General features: G+C 45.8%; 2 protein-coding genes across 3 annotated transcripts in view; one reads left to right on the top strand and one right to left on the bottom strand.

The window, feature by feature from the left end:
* Nucleotides 1-10769, bottom strand: eral1 (Era-like 12S mitochondrial rRNA chaperone 1). Its single transcript, XM_020649971.3, has 11 exons — nucleotides 10535-10769; nucleotides 8972-9130; nucleotides 8170-8297; nucleotides 7985-8062; nucleotides 7863-7909; nucleotides 7704-7765; nucleotides 7506-7618; nucleotides 6280-6573; nucleotides 6051-6200; nucleotides 5417-5497; nucleotides 1-3698 (listed from the first exon to the last, which is right to left on the bottom strand). The coding sequence occupies exons 1-11, from the start codon at nucleotides 10638-10640 to the stop codon at nucleotides 3576-3578; spliced, it is 1341 nt and encodes a 446-aa protein (XP_020505627.2). The 5' UTR covers nucleotides 10641-10769; the 3' UTR covers nucleotides 1-3575.
* A 7306-nt stretch (nucleotides 10770-18075) lies between these two features.
* The window catches only part of fam222ba (family with sequence similarity 222 member Ba), a 41799-nt gene continuing 38246 nt past the window's right edge, over nucleotides 18076-21628 (top strand). The window contains exons 1-2 of one of the 2 annotated variants that reach the window (XM_065963168.1): nucleotides 18098-18233; nucleotides 19394-19492. The gene's annotated coding sequence lies outside the window, so the exon portion shown is untranslated. Of the gene's footprint in view, nucleotides 18234-19393; nucleotides 19493-21628 lie in introns of both variants that reach the window. The other variant, XM_020649942.3, reaches the window with a different exon arrangement.

The following is a 21628-nucleotide window of genomic DNA, read 5'->3' as shown; positions in this document are numbered from 1 at the left end:
TTTACCATCAACCGTTTATATTCTCCATCTGAATCACAATGTGGTATATCATCATCAAAACAAACAGCCAAGATCATAACTCATGTTCAACAACTTCCTGACTGACTATCAATGAGCAGTAATCAGGAGGGAAAGCGCTGAGATAATGCTATAGACTCGCTATTAGCTACAGTCATGGTCATGTAGAATAAAGGTACTAGTTAGCAGCCTGTGTGCTGCTAACTAGCATGCTAATAAGCAGCTAGTTAGTAGTAAAGATTGTGACCTAAATTTAAAGCGTTACCTCATTTCATGTTTGTGATTTATCCAGTTTATACGAAGGAGTATTAGGGCCACATTAAAAGCAGTGTTGGTAATTTGAGAAAAACGAGCATGATTTTTAAAGTAGCATTCCCTCAGTGCTCCATCTACACCCCCTCCCCTCTGTGCTCCCTTAAAAGCCACACCCCTCACTCACATGCACGAGTGCCCTAAGTAAACACTAAACTTAATAATACACGTTAAAAAAAAATAGACTATTTGATTACTCACAACGGCCAGCGACAAACTCACAACGGCCAGCGACAAACTCACAGTATAAACTCCGTCATTGGTGACGCGCTTTGAGTGTGGGCTCGTGCACGCATGGGGTTGAGAGCGAGCAGGGAGACAGGGAGGCGTGTGATTGGTTCATCAGATTGGTACCTCGTGGCAGACATTGGTTGAAGATTTTACAGGCTTACAACTGATACAGATGACGGATTTTCTTTGTTCCTTTTTCAGAGCACGAGTTATTAATGTCTATCAGGACCTAAAGACAATTCCAAAATCTTAAAAAGTGGATCTGGAAGAAATTACCAACGCTGCCTTTAAGGGGGGAAACAATCGGAGATTTTGAGATGAAGGTCGAAAATTTACGAGAATAAAGACGGTATTTAAGTCTATAGTTAAATCAGGAGAGCAGAAGCTGTCTGTACGACAATAATGATGGACGTGGAGCATCTTGGGAAGTTATACTTTGGTACATTTTATAACTAATAAGGACTGCTTTAATCTCTAAATATGGGGCGCTGGTGGCACAGTGGTTGGAGGCTGTAGTCCTCCAAGCGGGCGGCCCAGATTTGAATCCGACCTGTGGCTCCTTTCCCGCATGTCATTCCCCACTCTCTCTCCCTAAATTAGCTCTATCCGCTGTCCAATAAAGGCAGAAAAAGCCCAAAAATAAATATGAAAAAAAAAAAGGTCTCTACATATCGGGGCTTTATGTCTGTAGATATCAAACTACACATACGTTTGACACATCAGCCTCACATTGTCACAAGTATCAGGACTCCTTTCATCATTTACACGCAGGTGGACAGCTTCTCTTCTGATACAACCTTTAAGAATAATCATTTCAACCATGGACCAATTTACAAATATCAGCTCGCAAATTTACGACTTTAATCTCAACATTTGAGGGAAAAGATTCTTTAAGGGGTCCCTGATAATTGTTCATTTCATTCTAACGCTGAATGACCTCCTGAAACAGAAACCTGTAGACGCTGAAACGACCTGATGATGGAACTTGATGTTCAAATAATGAATAAAAGAAACTGATTAAAAAGTCTCCTATGCTTGCATCGCCTGCTTCTAAATGAGTATCAACAAAAACTTTCATTTCTCTTCAAAGTCCAGCCCGGCGTGATAAGGGTGTGGGGGTCAGGTCAGGACCAGATAAGACCCCCCCACCACCCCCCCTTCCTTTTAAACGCTGTCTGGTCAACCCAGATGTCATCACGGTATGCTAATGAGCCAGGGGGCCTTTAAGTGCCAGAGCCCGGCGTGCAGAGCAGATAGTCGTCTGTGAACAAGCAGCGGTGAAACATCAACATGAGACGGAACATGTGAGCGAGAGGCAAGACGATCTGAGCGACGTGGCGTGTAACGGTGAGTGTTCCGTGGTTGGTCCACTCTAAACTAAAGGTTGTTTTTTTTAATAATCTTTTCAAAGCAGCACCTTCACTTTTTGATCAACGCTCTCATTTGTCTCAAGTTGCTAACGAGTCGACCTCGTGTTTCCTCACAGGTTAAAAGCACGGCCGGAGCTCGCTGTGTGGGCGCCGTGACGCATCTTGAGCCCTGGACAGGATATCATCTTATACTGTAAGTTCATTAAAGAGACACTACAGTATAGATGATGTACTATCCAGGGGGTCATTCGTCCTCAGCAACAGAGACGCGCTGACACCAACACCGCCGCACACGCTGCAGAGGGGGGCCGTCAAACCGTTACCATTACTGAGTTCCAGTAATGGTAAGGGTTATATGGCCCTCGCTCAAACTCATCGTGACCACGAGGATGACAAAGGTCACTTCATGGGATATTCAGGAGCTTCTGGAGGACACGGTTTTAACAATGTACATGTGGATGAATGTTGAATAAAGCTGATGGCGCCCCAAACAAACGAGTGTGTCATTTATTGAGTGAACGTGTGAAGTGTGTGTCCGGGTCTGACGGATGACTTTAACGTGCATCGTCTAGAATATTTGCAAGCAGCAGTTGGCTTGTCTAAGTGGTGATCTCTGCTGCGTAACCGGCTCGTCTAATCACTGAGAAGCAGCCGGCGCAGAGAGCTGGAGGGGCTGACGCAGCTTCTGTGAGTCGAGTTGCCCCCCCTTCACTCCCCCCTCCCTCCCTCCCTCCCTCTGTCAAGCTCGCTTTAGGCCACGAGCTGGTTATTCATCAAGATGCCCTGGATAGAGTAACCACAGAGTTAACTCACAGGCAGCAGGAAGGAATCCAATCACCATTATCTGACCCATTTTAGCATCAGGTTAGTGCTCCATTCTGCCGTCCATTACGGAGACGACTCAGCCCTCGGGGGCAGAGCGCCGCTTTGTAAGAGCCAAAAAAGCAGAAGGAGGAGGCGGAGAGGGGGAGGGGGAGAAGAAAGCAGTGGAACAAAAAGTGATAGTAGCAAAGGATAGATGGCCACACTTCAAAGGCAGCGGCGAAGGCTAAAGTGATGTGGGAGTGGAGGGAACAGGGGCGGGGGTGGGGGGTGGGGGGGGGCATCAGGGACATTTGAGTGAACATGACTGTGCAGGTTCCATCAGGCGCCAAACGCCCGCCAAGTAAAGAGCTCTGAGAGCCAAAGATAAACCATCGGCCTTTTCACAGCTCGCCAAACCTCCCCAGCCATGAACACACTGTCAAACTTGTCAAAACATGCGTTTGATGACGGTCTGTGTCATTTTGATGCCTAAAATACATCACTGCTCAAATAAACTCCAATTATTCATTTCATTCCTCAACCGGGTTTTTTATTGCTGTCATTTCTCGATTTGACTTGATAAAGACGAGTTAAATCTCTCTCCACCATGACACCAACATGTCCTCTGTTGCCTCCTCACTTAAGGAGTCTTTATAACGAGGTGTGAGTGTGCATGAAAGGAGGCTGCAGATAAAGTCAAAAAGAAGGAGGCGTTTCCAGGAAACATCTCGTCTGTGGAGGTCACTGCTCCTGCTTCGACTCTTCATGTCCGTCCTCCATCTTTCCACGTCTTCATCCCTTCAGAGGTTTATGCATTTCAAAGTCTTTCTTCCATCTTCTTCACTTCCTCAGCTTCACCGAGAGCTTCAGCTTCACTTCCCTGAGGAAGACGCGGCTCAGGTCTTCGCCCGCCTCTCGGGCCATCTGAGCCACCACCTGACCCCCTGCGCCGATCACCATCTTCTACAGAAAACACAAAACAGAGCGGGCGTCAGGAAGCACAGAGCGCGCAGGGTCAGACGGTTAAATTGAGTGTAAGAATCAGACACCAACATGCAGACTTTAAAGGTCACAAAACAAAGCAGACGTGAGAGCGGAGGATTTCTGTCCCAATTTTTTTTTTTTTTTTAAACGTATCGCTGACATCACATTCAAAACAAGCATTCAAAAATCCAAAAGCAAAGACACGTCTCAGTTTGAACATTTGATATGTCGTCTGTGCATTTGTCACTTAAATGTGGGGTTTGAATGTTTGCATATCATCATTCCAAATCTTCAGGGGATTGTGTTTCCCGCTCTTTGAGGATTAGTGCGAGGCTCTCTGCAACGAGCTCTCAAACTGAAAACATGACTCAACAATGACATCTAAGATTGACCGATAAGAATCTGAACATGACAGACAGAGCTCCTCATAAATTAGAGATTGGATTTTTTTTGCTTGTTTCTGTGGTTTCGTCCTGAGCTGAAGGTAAAAGCTTCAGGAGGAGGATGTCGGTCTGCTCACAGGTTGTCGGCCTGAAGTGCTTCAGCTCCACAGATGGAGCTTCAAATATTCTCTGCCATCAAATATGCATGGTTCAGAAAAGCTGCTGAAATATTAACAAGGTGATGAAGACAAGGAAAGAGGGATCTGGAGGTACGAGGGAGCGGTAAGTACATGTGAGAAGGCGTGGGAGGGGCTACAGGTGTCTTAAAGAGAGGGAGAGACTTCACTCAGACCAGCAGTTACAATCCCTCATCCTGGTTTCAGTCCAGCAGCAGCACTTCTGAAGGTGCACTCACACTCGGCTCGGCTGCTGATGCACGATTACCCCCCCTCCACGTTTCCCTGTTGACCTGCACTCACAATGCTCCAGGACTAACCGGGCCTGAGCACGGTTACCTCCTGTACAAAACGTGGTAATACAACACATGCATGGCTTTATGTCATTATGAAGCGTGCTTAGTTTACAAGACAGGCGGACTCACACTCGCACGTCGGAGAAGAACGCAGAGAACATGACAGCAACTTTTTGGCATTGTGGGAGCTCCACATACACACACAATCAGACATGTACACACACACACACACACACACCATGCGCTCCCTGTCTGGCTCAGCTGATCCAGTCTCTCCTCGAATGCCTCTGAAGACGGTACAGAGGGGGATCACTTCATCCCCCCTCTGCAACATTCAGATCGAAGGCGGAACATCTCAGGGCGCAACTATTGAAACGGCGGTCTGAACAGGGCTAGAGACGTGCTGCAGGACCTGCTTCCCCCCAAGGTCCCTAGACCTTTTGAAAGTACTAACCACAATCAGGGTCTTTGTTAGGGGTAGATCAATTACCCCAGAACTAAATTTAGGGAGTCTTGGTGTTCAAAACTTGGAAACCAAAAGTGAATAAAATCTGATTTCCTTTTTCATGTTTCACTTCTTAAGATGTCTTTCAACACATCACCCTCTTAGTTACATACACTAAGACCTTTAATCATTCTTTCAGAGGATTTATTTCCCCTCACAGTGAAATGGAAGAATTACATCAGCAAAGTCACAGAAAGACAAAAACATTGATGGTAGGTGTGAAAAAAACAAAATACAAACTGCCTAAAAATCCCAAATGCTCATATTTCATACACAGTGAGTCCCATTAGAAGACTCACGTCTCCAGAGCCAGAAAAAACCAGAGAGCACTTCTTACCATGTGTGTTTCCTTCCTGACGTTCAGTTTCACAGAAATATCCAGGTCGCCATCTTCTCTATCCTGCCAGAGTTCAATGGACTGAAAGAAAGCAGAGACATTCAAAGTTAACAATGTGGACGAGGAGCTGTCATGACCACATATCCCAGAATTCTTTGAATGTCTATTGCGTGTCTTCATGATGAGGAGGGCTTGAATACTAAGGGCCATAATTCAATTCATGCATTGTGTAGAGCAGGGGTCTTCATCTGGTGGGTCGGGATCAAGAACGTGTTCTTAGTTTGTCTTACACACAACACAAAGCTGGTGTGTTTCCTCCACAGCGCAGCAGGTAAGTTTAGGAGTGGATACAGTTCAGTGATTGGACGCAATTCAAACCAGCAATATGAAGATGATGAGAAAATATAATCACAGTGAGGTGAAACACCAAGCGGATAAAGCTTGTTCTAAAACGAGGGTGAACCTTGGGGAAGGGGGACGGTGCTTCATCATGTGTGTGGAGTGACAGAGAGAATGAAAGACTTGAAATAAGCCGCAGTGTCAGTCAGAGCGGAGAGACGTGATGGGTGCACTCAGCTAGGCTGCCAGCTTATCATCACGTGTGATTGAGAGCAGCCTCGACGCCCTTAGTCACCTGAGTCATTGAGTAGGGCACCTCCTGCGGCAGATACTCCAGAAGCTTCTCTCGGATGATGTTGGTGCAGAGCTCCTCGGGGCTCTGGTCAGTCAGGACCTCGCTGTGGTACGGCCACGAGCCCGGCTTCGCTGCAACCAGGAAGTAACTCTAGGATGGAGAGACATGTTATAATAAAGCTAGGGTTGAAGAAGTTTTGAGCATGCTTTACTACGAGCATTAAATTCACCTTCAGCGTGTCCACGTCCTCTCTGTCCACCGACGACGTCATGAAGACGTCTTTGAAGTGAGGCCAGCCCCGCTGACCCCTCAGCACCTTCAGCTGCTCTTTGCTCAGCATGCCGCCGCCCTCGGGCCCTGACTTTTCCTCTTCCAGCGAGGACTCAGAGTCCCTCTGCAGCCTCTTCTCAGCCCACGGAGGCTTTATCACCGGCCTGACGTGCAATTTACGTCCGTTAACGATTCCACACGTCAGCTCTGCTGTGATATCCAGTAGCCGGTCCTTGGTCTTAAGCAGGTCCACCTAACACAACAAGAGGAGCAGCAGTGAACCCATCTATAAGACTCCTCAGCTCAGGTGAACGTATATTTGTTGGAGCAAAAATTGCTCGTTATATTTCCTCTCCGTAAAAACCCAACACTGTGACCTGTGTAATACTGACTTTGACTTCTGGGGGAAGTCTTGGTTTATGCTGAGCTTCGGGTCATTGGAGTCTCGTGTGTGTTTAGAGTATAGACTGTAAATAAGAATGTTTGAAGCCTGAGTGACGTCACCCGTCTGTTCCTGCAGGGGGCGCTGGAGTTCCATCGATGGCGGTCTCCATGTTGGAAATGCTCTCAGTCTAACTTTCAGTCAACCTAACAACAGGCTGAGAGCTGGAGCTGAGGCGGGTTTTAAGCCTCCTGACAAACCGTTACACCACACCCACCTGTCAATCAGGTCAGCTACACGCCTTATTGTGAATAACTCTTATCCTTCATCAAATCAAAACTGATGAGTCATCATCAAAACATTCACCCCCCCGTACAGTGTGTGCTGATCGAGACATGAGCTAATCAGGCCTATTTGGTTTTTTTAACCAGGCTGTAAACATGTTCATCTCTGCTGTAAAAACAGGATTTTTTGAATGGGTGTGTATGTGACTTCCTGTGCTTCTGCAGCCAGCCTCTAGTGGACACTCGAGCAACTGCAGGATTTTGTGCACTTCAGCATCGGCTTCATATTTCAACAGCGGCTTTCAGACTGGAAGTTGGTATGCTTTCTGCTGGACAGGAAAGTGCCAAACAAATGCTAAATTACCGGCTTTTCCATTATATTCTATATAAGCTACTGTACAAAAACTCCTTTACCATAAATGTGTTAAAGCGTTAATTAGCTTTAAATTTGGAGCTAAAAAGACACGTTTTATTGTTCAAATGATTCCTTCTGACATAGTAACCATGTTGTAAAGTTACCTTATTGAGGACCAGGATCGCAGGGATGTCAGGGTGCTGAGCAAGACATCTGAGCACCTCGAAGTCCAGCTTGAGGCACATCCATCTGTCGGCCACGTCCACCATGACGACCACTGAGAGACAGTGGGACACAGTTTACACTCAAAACTCAAACACAAACAAAAGCATGCAGGACTGATAAAAATCTCGGTATCATACCCAGATCGGCTTCTTTGACTGTTGTCCAGGGATCTACGAGCAGAGAGTTCTCTAACTGGTGTCTGAGGAATCAGAGGGTCCAGTTATACGTTACGCTGTTTAATTAAAGCTGCAAGTATGACAACACACTTCTGAGAAAAACATGACAAAGGAAGGCACCTTTTGACTTTCGATGCAGTTGTGAGACCAGGAGTGTCGAGTAAAATCTAAGAAAAAGACAAACCAAACATTCAGTGAGAATTTAAAAAGCCTTTAGAGAGAATTCACTCTAAAGCTCTTACTATCTGTGTGTCGTCCTCCGTCAGGATGCCGAGGGCTCGGGAGCGCGTAGTGTGGACTTTCTTGGACACTGCAAACACCTTAACGACAAACAGAAACACTTGTTATAAAGACCGAGCATCACCTCCTCTTCAGTGAGACAAACTTCACAGTGGAGGTTTTAAAGTGAGACAGTCGAGACGTTTACCTTCCTGCCAAGAATCTGATTGGACAGGGTGGACTTCCCTGCATTCGGAGCTCCGATAATAGCCACTTTCAAAACTTTTGAGTTCTCCGGCTGATCCGGATCTCTCAGCAACAAAGAAAACTGCTCACCTGAAACAAAGATTAGATTGAGAATACAAATGTGATGTCACAGCGGAGACAAACAGCAACCGGAGGAGGTTTTGGTTTCAGCATCAAGTTTCATGATGAGGAAGAGAAGACACTAAAAATAAGAAATGACTGTCTGCAAACATCGCTTTACACATGTCGACGTACTCGAGTGGAAACATAAAGCGAACTAAAAACTGTGAAATAAAACAAAACGAGGTACATGCTGAACCGCAGGCTGGCCGTGTTGTTGCATCCCGGCCGGGTGCAAACAATAAGATGAATTCAGGATGAGAATTAGAAGCCAGGAGGCCGGGCTCTCAAGTAGACAGAGCTCCCCCCAACCTTCAGCGAGGTGATCTGGCACTACAACCACCCGACGTCTCTGACGCCCAGCCACCACCATCGGACTGTGTCGTCCCCACAACCACTGCTGTCCTCATTCATGCACGGCCTGCTCCGACCTCCACCTCAGCAGCAAGCAAGTGTGGACGACAGGAACGCCAGGAATACAAAGGAGAAATCCTCCCTGCATCTGATCCCGTTTCCCATTTTTCTTAACTACGCGTAAAGGTCTTTAACCTGTTCTTTTGTAAAGCGCCTCGAGATAACACTTGTTATGAATCGGCGTTATTCACATAATAACTGATACATTTATTTAATAATAAACTCATTACTGCTGTCCGGTGGAACTGAGGCTGGCTGTCGATGGATGCTGCCGTCTTCTTCCACTGCTTTGCCTTTCATCAATCTGTTGAGAAGAACCTCTGAAGATATAAAACAAGCAGGAGTCAAGTTGAATCCCGTCCCTCTTCCTCGGATGCAGGCGCCATTTCCTGTAAAGACGACAAAGACAATATCTACGTCACTTCTCCGGCAGGGGAGACACAACTGCAATCTTCCCTCTCGCTGTCATTTCTGTCCTCCACTTCTGCTCACTGCCTCGACTAAGTGATGCTGAAAGGCTTCCTGCAGCTTTAGGCATTACTATTTCATGGCCATCAGTCATGGACAACGACAGTTTGAGGGGACGAGCTGAGAGCTTGTTTTTTCTGTTCCTATTGTCTCACTTTCTCCTTTTTTTAAACTGTTTTGTATAGCTCCGCCCCTTACCCAAGGTTCACCCTCATTTGTGAACCCCCTTTTCCACCTTTTCAAACAGTCCCCTGTGGTCTGTTTGTTGGGTTTAGCTAAAGGTTACAAAGAGCAAAAGTTTTGAATTTCAAATTTTTACACAGCTACTTTTACTTCGCAAGGAAAAAAGAAAACTGGGATTCTGAACACCTAAAATACACGAGTCAGAGTATCCTTAAAGAGGACATATTATCCCCCTTCTCCACCTTTTCAAACAGTCCTCTGTGGTCTAAATGAAACATCTGTGCTGTGCTTTGGTCAAAATATAACATGAATCAAGCACCAGAGGAGGTTTGTGACCCTGTAGAAACCAGCTCTCTCAGAACGCTCCGTTTTGGTGTGTGTGTCTCTTTAAATGCAACGAGCCCCTCTGAGTTTTCCCCGTAGACATCACTCCTTTGCAAGAGAGAATAAAAATGGCGGACCTGCACAAAAGCTTTGTTTTAGGCTAGGGGTGGAGTCCATGGGTGGAGATATCAGGGGAGAGGAGGGGATTTTTTTCTTACCAGAATCCCACTGTGACATCACAAGGAGAGCACATTTGAAACAGAGTATTTTTCTCTGTGTTGTAAGACTTATGCAGACCACAAACAGGATGGGTTTATTTCACAACCCCATTATTTTTATTGGGTCAGTAGACACTCAGGTTACCCAGATATATGATCGAAAACACTGTACGAGTGAATTTTTATAATATGTCCCCTTTAAACAGACACATCCTACATAACTTTTATTTAAAGGATCCTCACCAGCTGACAGTCTGGTTTGGTAATCTCACTTTGCAGGAGAAAAACATCCTTAAACTAAGGATGATTGGTGTCAGCGTGCCAGCTCTAGAAGATATTTACAGTGCTAGGCTCCTGGACCCCACGGGTCACCCTGGTTACGGCCCTGATTAGACCTGTTTGTATCCCCCAAACCACAATCTAGAATCTATTTTGGGCAAACATTTTATTACCTTAAACATTTTAATGTCATGTTTGTTCATTTCTCCTCCTGACGTCCCAACATTTTATTTCCCCCTACAATCTCAAAATGTGTCCTCACATATTTAAATAAAACCTCTAAGTTAATAAAAAATAAACGTGCTTGTGTGATGATCTCACCTGTCGTTAGAATCCATGACGCACTTTCGTGTCGCGCGGAAACCACGGCTCGTGCTGAAAGGAGGGCGGAGCCTTTGAAGACTCGCGCGCACACTCTGAGAGCCATTGAGGGTTTTATATAAATATAAGTTCTATTAAAACAGGTATTAAAGTGCTTAATGTCCCAGAGGTGAGCCGCTGTTTACATTCACATTGCCTGCAGGGTGCCACCATGTTGGTTTAACCAACGAGTAGTCAGCGCTTCCGGTTCAAAGAGGGTCTTCGTAGAGGTTTCTGTTTCTTTAGGCTGAAGCTACACCGCACCCTAGCGACCTGTATGTGAACTACAGAAAATGTCTCTCATCCCACATGCTCTCTGAAACAATTCCTACAAACCCCCTCTCACATGAGATAATAGTGAGTTTGGTAGCAACAGTGAGTGGGGGAGAAAGGTTAGGACGCTTCCAACTCCAATCACGCACTTTTATTGCACAAAAGAGTGTGCAGCCTAAAGTGCTTCACAGAAGAACAGACAGGATGGATTCAATCTGGGACACCGAGCAAAGTAGTTAGTGCACACGCCCCATGTGCAGAGGCTGTAGTCCTCCAGGTGGGCGGCCTGGGTTCAAGTCTGACCTGTGGCTCCCATGTGGCTCCCATACCTGTCATTACCCACTCTCTCTCTCTCTCTCCCAGATGTCTGTCAGTCACGTCTGAAATGTCTGTGTGAGTGAAAATGAATGTCATGTTACATATTAAAAAAGTCAACTTTAAGCTTCAGACTCGACTATGCATCATTCCACACTGAACCCTCTGAAACTCCCTGAGGCCCCTGTTAGGGAACAACCGGTCTGCAGGAGGAAATTCAGATGCTTAAACCAGCTCATCACAATGCGCACGCACACACACACACACACACACACACACACACACACACACACACACATCTGCTGACATGAGCCGCTCACAGTTTATAATGGATGACAGAGCTCAAAGGATATGTGGGCTCTGGTGATATTGTCTCTGTGAGGGTGCTGATTCTATAACCACAAATCAGATTGCAGATGGCAGACTCTTCCTCTCCCTCTCGTCCCCCGAGTACACAAAACAGAGCTCATCCCTGAGGGGGCTCGAGCACAGTTGTGACAATGATGCGGAGGATATAAATTGAGCAAAGCAATATGCCAACCTCGGGGATAAAAAAAAAAACAGTGCGTGCTGGCAGACATACGCCCTGCAACTCCTAAGTGCTAATTCACAACGACGAGCTGATATGACGACCTGATAACGGTGAGGTGTGTGAGGTTAATCATGAGACACTTTGCACGTTGATTGATTACTGCAACGCGTTGTTTTCTTTCTGTACAGCAAAGCTGGGCAGAGCAGATGTCTCCCCGTAGTCCATCAAGCTCGCCGGCTGTTTGTTAGTCCTGGAGGACTTGCTCAGGGCGGAACAAACACCTCCACTGAAGGGGGGAGGATGATGAAGGATATCAGGTAGCTCACAATCTGTCAGCATCAAACTCTGAGAGCTCGGCAGAGATGCAGGAGGAAGAGCTACAAAAAAAATTGAGCTTTTAGCAGACACTTAGGATTCTGCCAGATTCCAATTGAACCAGAAACCAAAAAGGATGTTTGAGGATCAGTAATGTTTGAACTTTCTCTCTATCTGCCTCCCTCCCACTCTCTCTCTCTCTCTCCCTCTCTCTCTCTCCCTCTCTCTCTTAAATTCATTCAAGGCCTTTTCTCCCTCCGGGCTTTCCTCACATGGCCATTTCACGTGGGAGTGTATCAGAGTTCTTTCTATGACTGCATTAACTTTGGCCTTCAGAAAGAGCTCTCTCTCTCTCTCTCTCTCTCTGTGTCTCTCTCTCTCTCTCCCCTGTCTCTCTCTCTCCCTCTCTCTCTGCCTCTCTCTCTCTCCTCTCCTCTCCCCCTCTCTCTCTCTCTCCCTCTCTCCCTCTCTCTGCCTTTCCCTCTCTCTCCCTCTCTCCCTCTCCTCTCCCTCTCTCTGCCTCTCTCTCTCTCTCTCTCCTCTCCCTCTCTCTCCCTCTCTCCCTCTCCTCTCCCTCTCTCTGCCTCTCTCTCTCTCTCTCTCCTCTCCCTCTCTCTCCCTCTCTCCCTCTCCTCTCCCTCTCTCTCTCTCTCTCTCTCTCTGTCTAAAAAAAAAAGACAAAAAGGCCTCGCCTGCAGACCATTTAATCATAAACTGTAGCCCACTTTGCCACTTGAAGTGCACTTGCCAATGAGATTCAGCGTGGTGTGATGGAAAACCTGCCTCATGCAGCAGCGATTCGACGGGCTGTTGATCCCTAATCAATCTGTTTTCCTGTAAATCTTTTTTTGTTGTTATGATTAACACTTTAATGCATTTTTCAAATGTTACTGTGGACAGTGGATAGAGCCAGAGACAGAGGAGAGAGAGAGAGAGAGAGAGAGAGAGAGAGAGAGAGCCAAAGGAGCCACAGGTCAAAATCAAACCCAGGACGCCCGCTTGGAGGACCACAACCCCATTCATGGGGCCAAGCTCTAACCACTAGGGCTAGGCTATTGGCGCTCCTCACTTAAACATTTTAAACACCTGGTGTAGTTTACAGCTCTGTGACTTAAAGGAAGAATGTGCGACATGTTCCACATAAATACATCAGAAATCCAGTATCTCCTGTATAAATGTCTCTCTGAGTAATGACTGTCTACAATGAGTGAGAAGCTCGAGTCCCGCTGGCTGTGTTGTTTTTAGAGCCGTGTTTACATGGATGGGACGGCCGGCTCCTTCCTTTGTGTATAAAAGCTGTTTTAATCAAGGACTAGAGAGAAAGAACATACTCACTGAATATTTGGATGTAAAGTAAGAGTTTTTAGATCACGCTCATTCTGTTTCACGTTACATGCAATATGAAGCTACGAGCTAACTGAAGAGCGCTAGCATTAGCATGCTAACACAATTCAATTCAATTCAAAAAACTTTATTTGCAATTCAAAGGCACACAGCAGTAAATTAACCACAGTGCAAGTACGAAACATTTTAACCTAAATGGAAAGTGTCAATTTAAATACAACTTAAAGCTTAAACTTAACTTAAAATACAAAACATAAAAGAGTAGATATAAGTGGACAGTGATCAGACTTACAGATGTAAACAGATGTAACCATAACTATGTGCAGTAAACGAGAAATAAATATACATATACAGAGCTATGTGCAAGTAGGCAAATACTAAATGATAAGTTATTAAGGTGCATGGTGAATAATGGAACAACAGAACTAATATAAACAATATAACTGTAAAGGTAAAAATGATATAAATAAAGTGACCGTAGTGCAATGATGGATAAGAACAACAGGAATAAAGTAACCAGAGCTGTATGAATACTGAAATAGAAAGGATAGAATAAAGTGCATGAGACCAGATAAAGCAGAGGCGGTTAAGCATGGCAAATGGAAGGAAGTAAAAAAGCAAAGTTCCCAGCTGAGAGTCTGCATTGCACCTGTGTCCAACAATACAGGTGACTGCAGCTCGAGCATAGTACAATTTTGTCCGCCACTTGCGCTTAACACCTTCATGTGAACGTGAGTGGAGAGAGGTTGGAGGTGTGTCTCTGGAGGAGAGCGGAGGCTTCAGTATGGAGGAGGTGTGGCCAAACAGCAGATTATCCTGCTGGTGCTCAAGTGCAACATCTACTGGATCAAAAAGTTGCACATTCTTCCTTTACCTGACATGATCAAACGAGATAATAACATGAGACATGTGATATTTAATTTTCTTTGACCAATGACAAGGACAGTGGGGGTCCCCAGCTGAAAAGTATGGGAACCCCTAAGCTACACCACGTTATAATGAGAATATGTGTATTTCTATCAATGCTACGTGTAGTTGAACAGAATCACAATGTGAACTAAAGAGTGGAGAAGAACATACTGGAGAACAGGAAACATAATGCAGCAGGTTCATTAGAGCACAGAGATGGTAGAGGTGGCGTGCAGACAGTCTATGGTCGTGCAGTGATCACAGGGAATAAACGTCACCACCCTCTCCCACTCGCTCCAGGTGAATTCTCCTGATTATATCCTGCTGAGTTCTCACATCAGATCACTCTGACTTTCTGCAGAATAAATACGAGGAGGCTGGAGGAGAAACTCCGGGTGAAGAGAGAAACATTCAGCTGGTTGTGTTCACACATGACGCTCAGCAGGAAACTTTTTTCAGGAGTTTTGTGCAGGTGTGAAAACACTTGTAGTTAGTGATATGTTTGACTGTTAAAAGGCGATAGGAGATGTTTTTTTATTGCTCTAAATCTTTCTCCTATAAAGTCCCTCATGCTGATGGAAGCAGCCTGACAAAATATGGAGAATAATGTTCTCGTGACCAGGTTCGGATGGTTTATTTGTTCCCGAAAGCAGCTTAGATTGCCTTGTCGACAGTTTTCTGTCATTCAAACAGAACACTTTGTATTGACAGAGAATAAGTCGTTGAGCATGCAGCTTTTTCTGCAGCTGCAACCGGGGGAAGTCAGACGCCGACCTTCTGCAACTCCAGGATTTGCTGCGGCAGCCAAACTCGTTAATTTGCTGGAATTAGACATGCAATAACTGGCAGCTTCTGCACTAAGACTACAACCTGGCTGCTCACGAGGATTCACAAAGTTCACGGAATAATAAACACGAGCCATGGGGCATGTCAACACGGAGCAGAGGTGGGGGAAAACAATCTGTCAGAGCGTCAGAGCATCCATCACTCCATCACCGCTGATTGCAGTGAGAGGCGTGATGCTGCACAGCTGGCTGATTGTCTATAAAACAGCCGCTCCTCAACTTTTTTCACGCCGAGGACTCCAACTCAGACAGGCCATTTGTGAAGCATCCCACAGATTAATGAACGGCTGGATGAGTTTCCACGCTTGATAAATGAGAAACCTGGTGAGAGTTAACTGTTGGCGTGTGACGTGACGCCGCTGAAGGTCCCCCCAAGGTCCCCCGGATCCAGCAATCACTGCTCCATACGTCCCCGCTCTGTCTGCCTTCTTTAAAAAGAGGTGATTTAGCTCCCAAACTACACATATATAGGTCACAGCGATGCTCTGATTGTACAGTCTTTCGCTCCGTGGGGGAGAAAAAACTTTTATTCATTCTAGACTTGCAATCGATGTGACTTGTCTGTGAAGTGGATCAATAAGACCCCTCTTTGAAATCATCAATCACATCGGTGGTGAATTTAAAAAGCGTAATTAGGAGCAGCGTCCTTAAACATCCTGTATTGACGTCTTCTTTGGAATGGAGAAAGACACCATTCTGCATCATTAACTTTGTATTATTGCCTGATGGAGCCTGCTGCTGCTACTTCCCCACCTGCTGAACTGAGAGCGCAGTGTGTGATTGGGCTTTCACACAAAATGTCTCCCCTTCTTTCACAGGCTGATGGGGGAAGTGAAGCTTGCAAGCCTTAAATTGGCAGGAGTATTGTAATAAGCTCGGTCTTGTACTGGAAGCCCGCAGGCCGTGGAGTTACCCTGCACAAAGCTTTAGTTCACACATTTTTGCAGAGCTGAACCCGTGTAATTTTCCCTCTACAATCAAATGATTTGAGTACTTTTGTGCAGCTTCTAACCTGACATGACGTTCGCACACGCTCTCATAACTTGCCACAGTCCTCAGTGTCGTCCATCTGTCTCCCTCTGGTAATAAAAACCTATCAATACTGTGCAGAGGGCAGGTGGGCGATCTTAATGGAGTAATTTATTTTAGTTGTCACAGAAATATAAGTCTTTGATTAGGGAGCTCGACACATCAGGCTACACAAATAGAACCTTTCATCAAATCACAAAGCATGTGACACTATTGACCGTGGAGGATTCGCACCGGGTTTATCTTCCTCAGTGAGGGTTAGAGAACAATATGTGAGGAGCACAATGATGCAAAACGTGAGGGGGACACAGCAAGAGGCACAGTGTGAGCCACTTCAGCACTTTATTTTTACATTAGGCGATGTAGAGACTTGTTTTTTATGGAAGGTGAAATGAAGATGAGGTGCAAGAAAACACGATTATTTAATGACAAACTGAGGGTTTACTTCACTGAGACACACACAAGTTAATTCTGCATTTACTCCAGAGAAGCTCCAGCAGGGGGCTCCTGAGGGCTGATAAACATTAAAGGTCACATATCCTCCTCTTCTTCAACCAGTGTAAATAAGTCTCAGAGCTCCCCAAAACATGTCTGTGAAGTTTCTTGTTTTAAATCCACTCTAATTCTGTATTTGATCATGTCAATAAACCCCTCTATTTCAGCCCTGCTCAGAACAGACTGTTTCTGTGTCTGTACCTTTAAATATGTAAATGAGCTGTTTCTAACCACGCCCCCTCTCTGGAAGGGCTTGGGTGTCTCAAGCGTTCTCATTCCATGTCCTATTGTTTACGGTGAGAAGGCAGAATCAGAGGGCAGAACAAACATCTAGCTGTGGGAGTGTCACCCACCTGGGGGAGGGGTTACTGCCCTTTGTGATGTCATGAAGGGAAAATCTCCAAACGGCCTGTTTGAGCTCACATTTTCTGAAAGGTGGAGCAGGCAAAAGATGGAAAGGGTGGACTTTTCTCATCATTGGGGGGTTTGTAGACAGACTAGAGACACATATTAGTGTTAGAGGAACATGGGGAAGTGGATAGCAGTGACCCAAAATGTACAAATCTTGCAATGACAGTAGGAAACCTCCCTTAGGGGCCTCATTTGACAGCACTCATTGCCTTGCAGACATGATGTTAATGAGCGCTGGTTGGAGGGCCGCCCAACTGATTTTTGCCTAGGGCCCTGACAGGCTCTAGACTTTGCCACTGGACTCTAGTCACAAATTTGATGACTTTTTTGTCACAGTGGAGCTGCACACAGGGGGCTCCTGAGCTGGTACTCTGGAAGTGACTCCAATAGCCCTCGCTGCAACACGTGGAATGGATATTTGACCCCTTCCTTTATCTGGCCTGACCCATTACGAGTGACGGAGAGGTTTTCTTTAAGTAATCTGTGGTGAGGCCCCACTTAGTGACTTGGCAGCTCTCTGACAATCAGACTAATTTCCATACTATAGTCCGTACTGGGACTTGAACCAGCGCCCCTCCAGTTCCCGCCAAAGTCCCCACAGAGCTACTGTGGCATGACCCAGAATTTTTCTTCTTCTTTATAAATATTCTGTTTGGCCATTTTAAAACCTTTTCCACGAGCAAAGGAAATGAATAACTGAGCCTGATATATTATCCAGACCATCTGTCTCGTCCACCAAATCAAACTAATTGACCGCTCACTCAATCAATCAATCCCAGGTCACTTCCTGCATTTGGCATTTGTTTTGCATCTTGTAAATCTGTTTTCTAAGATATTCATCTGTTTTGTCCTCGGTGAAAGTATTTGTCATTTTATTTTATAAAATCTAAAAAATGGCTCCAAGCTTTGTAAAAGGGTTTCACACTTGCCTTTCCACATGGTAAAAGTTCTAAAAAATATTAAGTTGTCCAATTAAATCTCAGACAGCCTGTCCCTTTAAATCACTCGGCTCCTCCTGCGCAGCGCTCAGTTCTGTCTGGAACCGTCCCAGGGAGTGCGCATGCGCCGGAAGTTGCTGCCGCAGACAGCAGCAGCAGCAGTGATTCGGCAGCGCAGGGCAACGGGAGAAAATCAGTCCGTTTTAAACCATGGCGACGTACTAAAAGATGCCTTTCGCAGAGGTGAACGGAGAGTAAGTAGTTGTGTCTTGATAACACGCCTGCGGCTCGATGCTGGCTGACATCCTCTCAGATTGGGGCATAAATGAGCAGGAGAGCTGGAGAGGGCAACAATGGGACTGTGTATGTTTCAGACTGACTGACTGGCTAGGTTAGCTAGCCAGGAGCCTGGGCAGTCAGCTGGCACTCTCCACTGGCAACATGCAGGCTTTAAAGCTACTGTACTGGTTCCCTGTAATGTCCGTGTATCTACTGTAAATATGTGAAAGCTCAGCTGCATGTGTGGAGCTAAGACTATCCTGTTTGGACTCTAGAAAAAGTCATGATTTGTTGTTTAAAGCTTGTTTTACCTGATCGAAATAGGGCTTGTGTTATTGGGCTTGTTACCTTTTTGTGTCCTACAAGATTAAATCAACCAATGAGGATCCATGTGAGCACAATTTGCCTGCAAGGCCATCACCATAATTGCATCTTCATTAGATTTTTCATTAACACGATGCAGACACCTCTAGGGAGAAGTAGGCTCATGGTTAAGGAAGCTCTCCTGGGAAAGGGAGGCTGTGCATGAAGTTGGGAGTGAAGTGTGGTTATCTCCTGCTATTCTCAGCTTGCATAGTGTGCTCGCTGTCACTAAGTTGTCTCCCCGTGCTACCATCTGATATACTCATTAGGACATGCATGCATACGTCCATATTTAGAGTGTCAGTCGTCTTCACGTGTGATCCAGATGTTGTGCAGCCTCCCTGCTCCTCTGCCTGTCTGCAAATAGCACCTCCTAATATAACAGGGGAGGAAAGTGTTTCCACCTGCAAAGGCAAGTGTTAAAGGTGATAACAAAAGGTTGACGTCACCGGGCTCATCCTGATCCTGCTGCACAACTGAAGAGGAGGTGGAGAAAGAGGAGGAGGAGGAGGAGGAGGAGGAGGAGGAGTAGTAGTTTCAGAGGAGCTTTTTTCTTCTTTTGCCATAACGTCTAATGGTTCGTGTCTGGAAGGAAGGAAAGGGCTTATCTCTGATCAAATTTCGGGTAACCTAAGGGCACACTTAACTAATGGGATCCTATCGATGTGCCTCCCCCCTCCGAGCTTGATCTTTACACGGAGGAATGTTAATGTTGCCACAGCCTGTGTGCGTTGTCTCTGGCTGCTCTGAGTCTGGCTTTATGTTGCTGTAGTTGCTCTGTAACGTCATGGAGATGGACGGATATGATTAAAAACCCAAACTTCTGCGGCTGCCCGGACTATGGAAGTGATCAGGGTTTACTCTGCACATGGTAAGATGATGAAAATGTGCCATTTTGTGAAGTAAAAACTCTTCTGCCTTCCTCTGTGCATGCCCATTTTGAAGCTTAAAAATGATATATTCCTCCTTTACCTCCAACAATGCTGAGAGCGTTTTTTTGTTCATGACAGCAGGGAGGATGTGCTAAGTGACATCCTGTGCTTACTCCGACAAAAGCCTGACATTACTCGCCCAAAAGTGCAGTTTAGCAACGTAGCTTTCTTCCCCTTACATTTTCCGAAGAGCAGATAATTAAATTTCAGACCTTGTTGTCTGGGAAACTCGGGCCCCTAGACTCTGTGCAATTATCGTGTAGAAGGAGGAACCCTTTTTGCATCGGGGTGCTACGTTTCCCAGCACAATGAAGATTAATTAGGTCTGAGAAACAAATGACTGTAAGGCCTCTCCCCATCTGTAAAACGCAGGTCGCCAGTAATGACAGTAATCTGTGGATACTCGGGTACATGTTTGGAGTCGTTTGCGGCCTCGTCTCTGTGGTCAAAGTTAGATTTCCGTCGCTTTCCGATGTTTATTTACTTCTGTTTAATCCTGAAGAATACGGAGTGTGTGTCTCCGTGAGTTATAAGAGAAGCAGACGAGCCTGAATGTCAGGAGCGCCTGGTTTATTAGTTCATGTCATGCTGGTCAGCTTTGTAGAAAATTACAGCCTTCCTCCAAATTGAAATAGCACTTGAGCGCATGTGTTAATTAGATCTCTGCGTGGCGTTTCAAAGTGTCTCTGCTGCTCTGGCCCTGAGTCATGTGCTGACTCTTTGACCTGTCACTGCAGACCTCGAGGCTTCACTCAGGGCGAACTGTCAGGGAAGCAAGTTTGCCTTGTTTTTGTTTTTGTCACAGCCGACCACTAACAAATCTGATGGAACGCATTGATTCACATTGTGGACAGAGGACAATCATCTCCTCTAAAATACTTGTGTAGCATCTCTGCTGCTTTAGCCTCTCGGGCGACAGATGCCTGCAGACGAGGTTAAACTATTGCAGGGGGGGAAAAAAAGCATATTGTGCAGAAGTTGGACACCTACGTGTTTGGGCTTACTTGAGTGGAAGCTTTAAAGTAGTGAGTAGAGTGTAATATTAACTCCCACTCTGTTTTCCTGCATGCTAAAACTCTCCGTATCAAACTTTATCCTTGTAAGCAAATTGCACCGACAAAGCGAGCAGCTTCCACTGAAGCGGGGATGTTTGGTGATTCTCCACGTGACATCCAAACAATCAGACTCCCAACATTAGGCTGCTCTCAGACGGCAGTAATAAGAGGATAACATCAAAGCCGTGCTTTATTTCTCACAGACTTCACAGTGAGACTATGAATAACAGATCACAAGGTACAAAGAGTCAACCAGAGAGCCTCTGCAGCTTTTATGTTTCAGCTGTTTTTTTGGGGGGATTCACAGGGTGCTCATTAAAACACATTGATTAGTAACAGTGCTGATTCTGTGATTGTTGACTGGAACGGCTCGGCTAACCAGCGTACTTTTTGATGCAATGATTCTCTGTGCTGGAGCGAGCTACTTGGCCGAGGCTCATTTGGGTTTATTCAAAGCCAGTCATTTGATGTAGCGTTTTAGAGACGGTGCTTGAATTGGAAATGTGTAACCGCACGTTCATCCCAGTGCAATACATTTGTTTCTTTCATATTCCAGCGGGGGTCTGTGTATGATAAATCTCCTGCAGGTGTCTGTGAATTTGATTTGCATGGCTGATTTTTATTTTCCTCGCTCTGCTCGTCTCAGATGCATTTGTTGAATATAATCCATTAGCTAAATGAGGCTGCCACCCCTGTTCAGAGATTTTCCAGGTACCAGCCGGCTCCACCTTTCAGCCGTGCAGTCACCGGGGCAGCTGTCAGCCCACACTCGCCCACTCAGCCACCCACCACTCAGAGAGAGAGAGAGAGAGAGAGAGAGAGAGAGAGACTTTCTGTGAGGCCACCCGATGTCTCCTCAGCTGTGTGAGTGCAGTTTCAGAGCGGTAGCAGATGTTTGCTCGTCTTTGTGTGAACGGGCAAAGTCAGGAGACCCAGTCTGAGGGTCAAACGCAGGTCAGGCTAGGAGGAAAGAACTGCGGCCACATGATACATCCCGATCAGGTGTTTGGGGACATCATG

This window comes from Labrus bergylta, chromosome 14, assembly GCF_963930695.1.
Source record: "Labrus bergylta chromosome 14, fLabBer1.1, whole genome shotgun sequence".
NCBI lineage: Eukaryota > Metazoa > Chordata > Actinopteri > Labriformes > Labridae > Labrus > Labrus bergylta.
Note: the sequence above shows the minus strand (reverse complement) of the source record. Positions and strands in the feature narration are given on the sequence as shown.

Coding starts and splice junctions, on each gene's coding strand:
- eral1 (XM_020649971.3), bottom strand. CDS start 10,640: ATGGCTCTCAGAGTGTGCGCGCGAGTCTTCAAAGGCTCCGCCCTCCTT. Junction 8,298..8,971: donor CTCAGTTCCACCGGACAGCA/GTAATGAGTTTA, acceptor TCTTTGTTTCAG/GTGAGCAGTTTTCTTTGTTG. Junction 7,619..7,703: donor AGTCAAAGAAGCCGATCTGG/GTATGATACCGA, acceptor ACTGTCTCTCAG/TGGTCGTCATGGTGGACGTG.